At 37.3% G+C, this 10,379-nt stretch overlaps 1 protein-coding gene across 1 annotated transcript; it reads left to right on the top strand.

Annotated features, from left to right (window-relative positions):
- Nucleotides 1-2,255: 2,255 nt before the first annotated feature.
- LOC149081495 (uncharacterized) lies at nt 2,256-6,986 on the top strand. The gene is made up of 3 exons (XM_089238343.1): nt 2,256-2,391; nt 5,478-5,587; nt 5,695-6,986. Exons 1-3 carry the CDS (start codon nt 2,256-2,258, stop codon nt 5,806-5,808), a joined length of 360 nt encoding a protein of 119 aa, XP_089094469.1. The 3' UTR covers nt 5,809-6,986.
- Nucleotides 6,987-10,379: the final 3,393 nt, after the last annotated feature.

The following is a 10,379-nucleotide window of genomic DNA, read 5'->3' as shown; positions in this document are numbered from 1 at the left end:
TAAACTAGATACGCACTCAGATTGTTACGTACGCACACTTTGTTCCAGACTCTACCTCGAAGCTGGCAACGGGACCAGTCCGGTGGCAGAGTCTTGACATTCATTCAGCGTTGTTTCCGTGATATATAGCGCTGCATTCGATTTCTATATCTTTGTCTTTTATTACTGAGACATGGTTGAACAATTATTCTTTTTCCATGAGTATAAACTTCGAAAACGTTCTTTTTTTGCCAACCCGAAATGCTCCAATGGTGTAGTGCAGTGTTTCCCAACCTTTTGAAGTTCGCGGCACCCTTGGGAATAACGTCAAAATTTGGGGCACCCTTCCTTGAATACAGAGTTTGCTACAACAAAAATCACGGAATGAAAATACATTAATAGAGTTTTGTTCGATTAATCATTAATGTGAAGCTTTTAATTGATGCTAAGAGCACGGACACTTGATACCGTATCATACCTTACATTTGGCAACAAAACACGCATATCGTCCTCAAGGCCTTGCCAGTGTATTTATTGCTTTTTTTATGACAAGAAATGTAAAAACTATTGTCTCTATAATCAGAAAAGGTTTGCTCGCATATAATGATATGATGTTGAAAAGGTGAAAGGGCCAAAAAACCACCACCGACACCTCACTCTTGGTACTTACCTTTGAGTGTGGAATCAGCACAAAGATCAATAAATTCGTCTCGTTCGCCAAGCAGTGAAATCTATTTTTTTTCCACACTGTCTGCGAAATTAAATGGTGAGACAACCCAGTCGAGATTCTCAGTGGACAGAGATGGAAAGTACATATCTCTATTGCATCTTGCAATCTTCATGAGTGTTGAAAAATGAAGTCTTTCAGCTTATCCGAAGATGATGTCACCCTCCGCTATTATTACGAAGGTTTCGACAGCTGGCTGATGCGAAGATAAATCCAAGAAAGAAAATTCAACTGTCTTTGATGCTAAGAGCACGGACACTTGATACCGTATCATACCTTACATTTGGCAACAAAACACGCATATCGTCCTCAAGGCCTTGCCAGTGTATTTATTGCTTTTTTTATGACAAGAAATGTAAAAACTATTGTCTCTATAATCAGAAAAGGCTTGCTCGCATATAATGATATGATGTTGAAAAGGTGAAAGGGCCAAAAAACCACCACCGACACCTCAATCTACGAATTGAATCTACGTCCTCTCACTTGCCGGGTGAGCGCACTAGACTACAAAGCCAATGAATCATATTTCCTTAGAGCTCGTGTACTCTGAACGGGGCCTTACATGGAGAGCCAGACTCAGGCAAAAGCTCACATTGCTGACACTGCAACCATAGATGACGACTTATCCGATAAGTCTGCCATGCATGAGAGTAATTTATTCGACTTGATTTATTTTGAGACCTTAAGTGGACTGTAATATAAAAAAAAATTTATCTCTATAATATCTCGTGGCACCCCGGCTGGGAAACACTGATGTTGTGGCTTTAAGAATTTGACGAAATATTTCGCGGACCGGCACCGGTCTGTGGACCAGTGGTTGGATAACCCTGTTATAAAATCGAACGAAGGAATTTTTTGTTTTTCAACAAAACGTGGATTTTACTCAACATTGCCGAATATGGAGCTAATCTCTTGTTGCTGCAAGCCCTTCAATTTTCGAATAAAATTTCAAAATTAATGAAAATACAGAATTGATGGATGAAATAATATCAGAAAAGATGAAATTTTAGAATTGACGAATAATGCAATTTAAATTACATATATACAGAGTATTTTTAAAATTTATGAAATAAACAATTTATAAGAATGAACGAAATAAGTGATTTCAGAACTAACGAAATTTAAGAATTAATGAAATCAATAATTTTTCAGAATTAATAGATGAAATTATTTCAGAATCAATAAACAAAATAATAAAATAATAATAATAATTTGCGAACAAACGGGAAAATAATTTGAGAACAAATAAACAAAAATAATATCGAAATTGAAAGAAATGATTTGAGATCAAATGAAATAAATAATTTGATAACAAGTGTGAAAAACATAATTTTGGAAAATTATTGTTAAGGAAATGCTCTAATTTCAGAATAAATGAGAGAATCGATGGATGGAATCATTTCAGAAAGAAAAAATGTAAGAACTAATTTTAGAACTAATGAAAATGCGTAATTGCTGAAAGGAGTAATTACAGCGAATTAGTCAGAAGTTCGGAAAAAGTCACGAAAAAAGTCATTCGTTCTTTCACGAGTTCTTGTAATATTCTAACATGAATTTCTTTCCTCAGGTGGCACGGAACCCGCAGAAGTTCTGCTTGGACAAACCTTCGATGAATGCCCTCATGAGAAAAGTCCTCAAGCCAAAAGAATCCGAAGAATGGAGTGAAAAATGCGAGGATGTCGACAGTAATTATCAATGCCTAACCAATAGTACCGATGATAATACAGGTTGGACTGGTAGCCAGTGCCGTCTTAACGCATGGGCCGACCCGGGCACGGCCCGCGGGCCTCAAGAGAAGAGCAGCCTCACAAAAATGAGATCCGGTTGAAATTTTCTAGAATTTACCGGGTAGGGCATCAGAAAAACCACTTGGCCCGAGAGCCCATGATGCTCTTAAGACGGCCCTGCTGGTAACAGGTGTCCACGACACATTTCAGAAGGACAGAGTGGCTAGCAGTAAAAAGTTTGACCCACTATGAAGAATTTTTTTCTCTTTTGAACAAGCAGAAAATATTTTAATATTAAACACGTAGAGGGATACTTTACCACAAAACATGTGAACAACGACGAAAATAACGCATAACGACGTAAGGCCCGTTTACACGCGGTAAGTGATTAAGTTGGTAACTAAATTTTAAGTTGCCAAGCACATTACAATGTATGCAGACGATAAGATAAGGGCCGTTTAGTGAAATAAAAACGGTTCTATTTTTTCCGGTTAAGTAGGCCTATGCGCATGCGCCAGTGGGCGTGGCCTGCCACTCAGAGGGGTTTTCGCTCTCTCTCAGGGGGGGGGGGGGAGTATTTTGATCTGAAGCGTGAACCTGTTTATGCTCCGTCGTCTTCTATCGTTTCGCTAGAATTCCGCGAAAATACAGAATGGTGAAGTGGCCAGAGGGACATAACCTCGAAGTTTTTTGAAGAATATCTTCGCCATGATTTATTTTCTATTTCATGGTTAATTTTCTAAAACATTTCTATTTGTTGAACTATAGAAATGGAAATTACCTTAACAAACAAGCTAAAAATTATTCGATGTTGAAAAAAGCTATGGAATATTCTATCGACGTGATGTCAGGAGAAGAAAAAAATGGAAGATTCAAAAATATATCGGGTGCTGGTGTGGAGGATTTATTATATATTAAAAACTGGACGGGGGAGGGGGGGGGGGGGTTTCGAATATATTTCTATCGTCCAGAACGAATTTGCTGCCATCTGTTGTAAAAATACATAACCAAATATTTAACATAGCATCTAGATTAAATTTAAAAAAATAATAATTTCGAAAATTTGGAAATAATTTTTGTTTAATGAATTTTTATTATTTAATTTTTAACCCTTAGAATTTCCTACGAATGCCAAGAATCTTCTCCCATATTTTCGGCTTACATAATTCTTTAACTTCGATTAAAATATCATATAATCGATATTTACATCTTAGAAGAGAAATAGAGAAATCTTACATTTCTTCTCGATGATTTTTACATAAGTCTATAATATGTTGTGTATTCTTTTTTCCCCCTCTTGTGTAAGTGAAAGGGAATAAATTTATATTCTTCTTTAAAAAAAATATCGTATATTGTGGCTCTGATCACAGCATTCGTAAGTTCTACCGGATCATCTTCATCCATTGTTACGAAAAGCTATGAGCTTTAAAAAAAATAAATCTGTGAATGCCAGATAAATAAAAAATTATTACTATTATTCTCCCGCGCATTGCGTCTCCCTCCGTAGATTTGAGTAGACTGAAGCGCGCATGCGCTAGTTCCATAAAAATTATCCAATGAGCTTCTACTTTACAACTTATCGTTTGGACACTTTCAAGAACAATCGGTAACTTAAAATTTAGTTAACTTGATCACTTACCGCGTGTATATAAACGGGCCTTAAATTTCCGCATTTCTACGCTAAAATCGGCAATTTTAACATTGATCTCTATGGGGATCATCTAGTGTTTGTCCCTCAGAGTGATGCTGATGATGATTATGACGTCTATTCGAAAAGCCTCATATCAAAGCGTATTAAAGAGCTTCTTATCTAATCCAACCTTTTTGATGTCATTTCAAGCATTCTCTCCTGAATTTTTGAAAATTCGCCCTTTTTTGTTCTTTTCATTTTCCCTTAATTTTTCTCTTTTTTGTTTCACAGGGGAAATTTTTTCTTTCACTCTGAAATATAAATCTCTTCATTGATATGAGTGATTTTTTTTTTCCACACATATTTACAGCCTTTGACCAATCGGCTCCGAAAACAAGAAATTGTTCTTTTGTGCCTATGTAGCACATAGTCGAAGCAACAGTATCAGCAATGCCGCAGTTTTTTGTCAGATGCTATTGTAACCACGGCCGGACTTGCTCCAGGATAATATGAAAAGACAGTCGGAAAAAAACAACTGTGGAAGTACAAAACTACTACAATCATTTAGAGAATGTCATTGTTTGCTCATCAAGTTATTTCCTTGTACTAAAGTGACGGGGGGGGGGGGACGTAAACTCTTGCATTCAGAAATGAAGAAAATGGGACGTAAATAACATCTACGTTTTGATTATTAAAAAAAAAAAAGCAACACTCCCAAAAGAAAAAAAAAACCGTCTGAAGGGTAGAGCTATGAAAGCTTTCAGAAGTGCCAATAAATGTAACAAAAGACAAGGTTGGTGCCAAAGAAAACCAATAAAATTCATCAGAGTTTAGAATAAATTCATCATCAGTAGGACGACCATATGTCTTGTCTTTCCCTGGACAGCCCCGGTTATTTGTGTTGTTCTGCAAAAATGTCCAGGTTTTTCCCGTTTTTTACACGAAGCCAACTTGAATTTTTGTTCTTTATTGAAGACAAAGATTGAAATTATTTTTCAACTCATATATTATATTTATCGTAATTACAAATATAAATAAAAATATTCATCTCATTTACAGTAGAGCGCCGATTATCCGAACCTTTCGGAACCGGCCGTAGTTCGGATAAGCAAAAGTTCTTACAGACAACTTAAGGGATGTTCCTGACTATACTAAAACGGTTGAAATATATACAGGGTGGGCAAAAAGTCCGTAGAAACATTAAGAATACATAAAAACCGGTTTTTTAAAAATATCCTTTTAAAACACTTTTCTAATCCCTCAGATAAGTTTACATAGAAACAATGCAAAAATCTGGAATGCCTTAAAAACCAAATTTCGTTATGACGAAGTGATTTCTCCGGTCTCGAGAACGGGATTCGGCTGTATATGAATATGAATATTGCGTGAATACCGCCTTTTTCTTCTCACACAGAGTATTCTTTCGACGTGCTGTCCTGCCAGACCTACAAGATACTCCACGCGAGAGAGACTTTGCAGAGCGATTTCATGTCCGAATTTCACAGGAAAACTGTTCACGCCACTGTGAGTCGATTCTAGAAATTTCTTCTCTTCTCTCTATTTCTAGAAAATATATTGACTTCCAGATCAGGTGTGATCATCACTGATTGTTTTTTATCATTACATTCTAGATGCTTAACGAGATGACCAGCAATTACGTGTCAGATTTCGAGAAAAATTCGAAGAAACAAGACGAGAAAGAATTGAAAGTAAACCCTCCACGAGCGCCATCTATAACTTTGTGACACCATAGATTGGGCAAACTTGAAAAAATGATTGGAAACCCGATGCAATCTCACATCAGGCTCATGTGCGTGTATACTTTCTTCCCCCGTGTGTGTCAACTTCATTCAATCAAAATATTCAACTCATAATCGTTGTTATAATGCGAATCGTGTGAACTTTGGTGTCTGACGCACGGACTTTTATTGCTATTCAGTCAATAAACCCAATACATGCTGCCATCTTTTAAGCCGAGCTCCGAAAAGTCCACTGTATGAACGTTGTTCAAGAATGGAGTCAAACGCATGAACATTGTTCAGGAATGGAGTCTCACGCATGGACGTTGCTAAAAAAAAAAAGAGTCAGACGCACAAACGTCGTTCGAAAAAAGTGATCAAAGGCATGGGTGGTGGCATTCCAGAATGGTGTCGAGTTTTGATGTTGTCCTAGAAGATGTCAAGTGCATGATCGTTGCTGGTGGGAAACATTAAAATTGATCGAGAACATGTCAGATGCCTAGACGTTTCTTAAGACGATTTCAAGTGCGTGAAGGTTGCTAAAGAAGGTGTGAAAACCCATTAAAATTGATTGAGAAGATATCAAACGCATTGATGTTAGTCAAGAAGGTGTCAACGTTGTTCGAGTAGGTGGCAAATGCATGAATGTTGCTCGAGTAGGTGACAAATGCATAAATGAATGTTGCTCGAGAAGGTGACAAATGCATAAATGAATGTTGCTCGAAAAGGTGACAAATGCATGAACGTTCCTCAAGATGTCAAATTCATGAACATTTCTTAAGACTGTGTCAAAAATGTATGAACACTTCTTAAGAATGTGTCAAATGCATGAAAATTTCTTAAGAATGTGTCAAATGCATGAAAATTTCTTAAAAATGTGTCAAATGCATGAACATTTCTTAATATGAGAAATACATCAAATTGATCGAGAACATGCCAAACGCATTGCATTGCTCAAGATTTCAAGTGTATGAACGATGCTGAAGAACTACATTTCAAGCTCATGGACGTTAGTTACTCAAGAATGTGTCAAGTGCATAAACGTTGCTCAATAAGATGTCAAAAGCATGAACATTATTTCTTAAAAAACTGAAAAGCATAGACGTATTGCTCGAGAGTGTGGTAAGCGCATGAATACTTCTCTCAATAGTGCTATCGCACGCACTAGCACTGTTTAATCAGGATATTAATACATGAATATTAAAGGAGAACCTATCCAGCAATTGACCTTATTCAAAATAAAGATGCCAAAAACTCGAAGTCTGTTCCAAAGCCGCTTTGGTCTGTTCAGTCAAAGTGGCCAAACGGCTTATGTTGGCGTTTTATTTCAACAATAACACCAGACAGAACATACACGTGATCATTGCCCAATTTAAAGGACTTTCCTGTAATCACCGTAAATATGCATCCACGTTACTCAAAACTCACTTAATCGGGTCTACTCAATGCGCATGTAAAAGTTGCTTCTAAGGCCCCCCCTCACATGGGAATACTGAAGTCACATAGATACCAAAAGACTCGATATCCAATACGTGTACTAAAAGTGTATATCGTTTGGGTGATGAAATAAATGCAAGATGGATTAATAAGCTTAAGATATAGATTGGCAACTATACACACATTCCAAAACTTCCTTTCCAGTAGAAAAGGAAGATAGTAATGTAAAACAAGAATGACTATATAAGGCCGGAATGTCGTCATAATTTTGGGTAACCCGACGTTTTTGTAAAAATTCTATTTCTTCACGTATTTTCAACGAAGCCAACTTGAATTTTCATTCCTTATTGAAATTCTCTTTCCACCTCACAAACAATATATCGATAATTACGACTATAAATAAGAATATGCATCTCACATATTCGTCATTTTTTTTAAACGTTTTAATTCGTAGAATTCATTTCAATCCACTACAGTTTGCAGCAGTGCTTCATTTCCTGCCATTGGAGATTTTTAGTGATTTCAGAAAAAGTTTGCAACTTTGCTTAGTTTTGGCATCATGTTTTTCTGATAATTGGCAATGTTCTGCATTTTCACGTATTTGGAATTCAACTATACCGTATTTTTCTTGAGGAAATGTAGCCAGTAAAATACAAAAAATACCGTAACATATATAAAAAGTAATTGGGAAGGGCAAAATACAAAAATGCTTTTATAGCCATCATGCAAATGAGCAGGTCGGAACGTCAAAAATGTGATAAATCTTTTTTTTAACGCCATGTTAGGTACAGGGTGGACAAAAAGTCCGTAGAAACTTTAAAAATGAATAAAAACCGGGAAAAAAACGGTTTGCAGGGTTAGCATCGCTAGGTCACGGGAATTTTTTCAGGGGAAAAAACTCAAAAACAGCCGATAGGTGGCGCTGGTACGAGCGACTTCGGTGGAAATGTGCAAATGAGACGGTTATTAGTAATTGCGCTCCCAATCCACAACCAGTTCACCGTTGTAAACTGTGTATGTGGACCTGATGCACTCTGCCGTTGCTGGATTTGTGACTCGCCTGCAATGCGTTATCCCTCGTGGTAGTGGTGGTCACGTGGAGAACACACAGTGCTATAATAAACGATTTGGAGACATTCTGTTCGTTATTTGCGCATCCTTTCTTTCACTTGTGTACGTCAGTGACACCTATCGGCTGTTTTTTTAGTTCCCCCCCCCCCCCCCCGTCTTGAAAGAATTCCCGTGACCTAGCGATGCTAACTCTGCAAACCGTTTTTTATTTCGGTTATTTTTCCGGTTGTTATGAATTTTTAAAGTTTCTAAGGAATTTTTGCCCACCCTGTATAAACAGAACAACAGACGAACATCCCTGCATTTGATCAGTTCTAACCCAAGAAATTTTTTTGGGAAAACGTCATTGAAACGGAAACAAAGGTGACGGAAAAATTTGTCGTTATATCCGAGTTGGTTGCTTTTCAACGACGTTTTAAGCAAGGTTCATTAACATTATTCTCTATGGGAATCAGCCCGGACCTTCAATTATTGACGTTTATAGCCGTAGGTGTTGTTACAGCCGTAGTTATCAATCTATATTTTTTGGCTTTTGTGAATGTCATCCCTTCTAATTCAGGTCACACATCAAAAACAGAGAGGAAAAACGGGATAATTCTCGACGAGATTGCCAGATAATCTCTAAAAAAAAAAGCGAAAAAGAAAAATTATCATCTCCATATCCTATTTAAAACAAAAAAAAAAATTACATCTCAGTTTATTCTTAGAACAGAAAAAGACGTCTTATTCAGTAAATTATATAAAAAAATAAAAACAGGCAAAGACTTTTAATGCGTTTTTTCCGAATTTCTGTTCTTTTCCTCCCACATTTTTTCTTCCTCCAGCCGAGTAAAGTGAGTTAGTTCAGCTTGATAATAAATCCAACGATTTGTGAGTCGAGTCTTCCCGGAGGAGATGATGGAAGAGTGAAAACACTGCGGCTCGTAATAATTTCTACTCAATAATCTCCGCAACCGCGGGGATATGAGAAGTATTTATAGAAAGTTGAAGGCTTAGCACATAAACACGCACGCACACATGAGAGAGAGAGAGTTTCTATCTCTTATAAACGGAATGTGAGTGCCTGGAAGAGAAGTAATACGTGTTTACGGAATTCTCGCGTTATTGTAATAAAAGTGTCTGCCGGACTGAAAGTGAATGTGCGTAATAAGGTCGAATAACATGCAATAAGAGTTTGATTTTTTTCAAAGCACCTGCGCTTTCATAGTGATGTCGGATATATTGGAAGAAGAAGAAAGCAGGTTATAGATGTGTAAACACGCACTGGTGACATGAATAATATTGCGTAGGCGAGTGACAGATGTCGTTATCATCGACAGTAAATACTACATAATAACCGAGCCGATAGGTCGTGATCGTGTTTTTTTTTTCCTTATCGGATCGACGACGGCACATCAGGGTTGTGCGTTTTGATGTGTGATAACACAACGGTCTTTTCTTATTAAGAAAACGTAATTTGTCTTCACGAAGGGCAGAACACACATACAAGGTAAACGTTTTCCATTATTGATATGTATTTTGGCGTGAATTGAGTTATACAGAAATGCTCCGCGATATCAGGGGGATCACAATATCATAAACCTGTTAGAATGCCGACTCTGATGATTTGTTGGACAAAGATTGGTGCCCTGCGCAAGACCAACATTTTTGATTCCTCTTTCCTATTGTTACTTTATTGAAATGATTGTTTTCACCACGGTTTTAATAATGGGGAGTTCTGAGCGGTTCTGGAATGATTGTTATTAATTCTTATATTTTGCATTTGGGAGGGGATTGGGAGCTGTGAAATATTCGTCCTGGAGTGGATAGTGAAGATCGCAATCGAATTTTCCAGCAGTGCGGCCACCGTATCCGTGGTTCGGAAAATGATGTGCGGCAGACTAAAGAGTGTGAACGTAGATTCATGCTGTATTGTATAATTGTGTAGCTTGATTTATTGCGTATTGAGTGGTATGCATTGTAGGGGACATCGCGTATTAGGATGCATTGGGTATTGTGTTGCAGCGAGTATTATAGTGCGTTTCTTATTATAGTGTACTGTGAATTGTGGTGCATCGCGTATTACACTG

This window comes from Pholcus phalangioides, unplaced genomic scaffold (assembly GCF_987345545.1).
Source record: "Pholcus phalangioides strain wild (caught in Gottingen) unplaced genomic scaffold, Ppha-v1.0 ptg000010l_1, whole genome shotgun sequence".
NCBI lineage: Eukaryota > Metazoa > Arthropoda > Arachnida > Araneae > Pholcidae > Pholcus > Pholcus phalangioides.
The sequence above is the reverse complement of the archived record's forward strand: the minus strand, read 5'-3'. Positions and strand labels throughout refer to the sequence as shown.

Coding starts and splice junctions, on each gene's coding strand:
- LOC149081495 (XM_089238343.1), top strand. CDS start 2,256: ATGAATTTCTTTCCTCAGGTGGCACGGAACCCGCAGAAGTTCTGCTTG. Junction 2,392..5,477: donor AAAATGCGAGGATGTCGACA/GTAATTATCAAT, acceptor CTTCTCACACAG/AGTATTCTTTCGACGTGCTG. Junction 5,588..5,694: donor GGAAAACTGTTCACGCCACT/GTGAGTCGATTC, acceptor ATTACATTCTAG/ATGCTTAACGAGATGACCAG.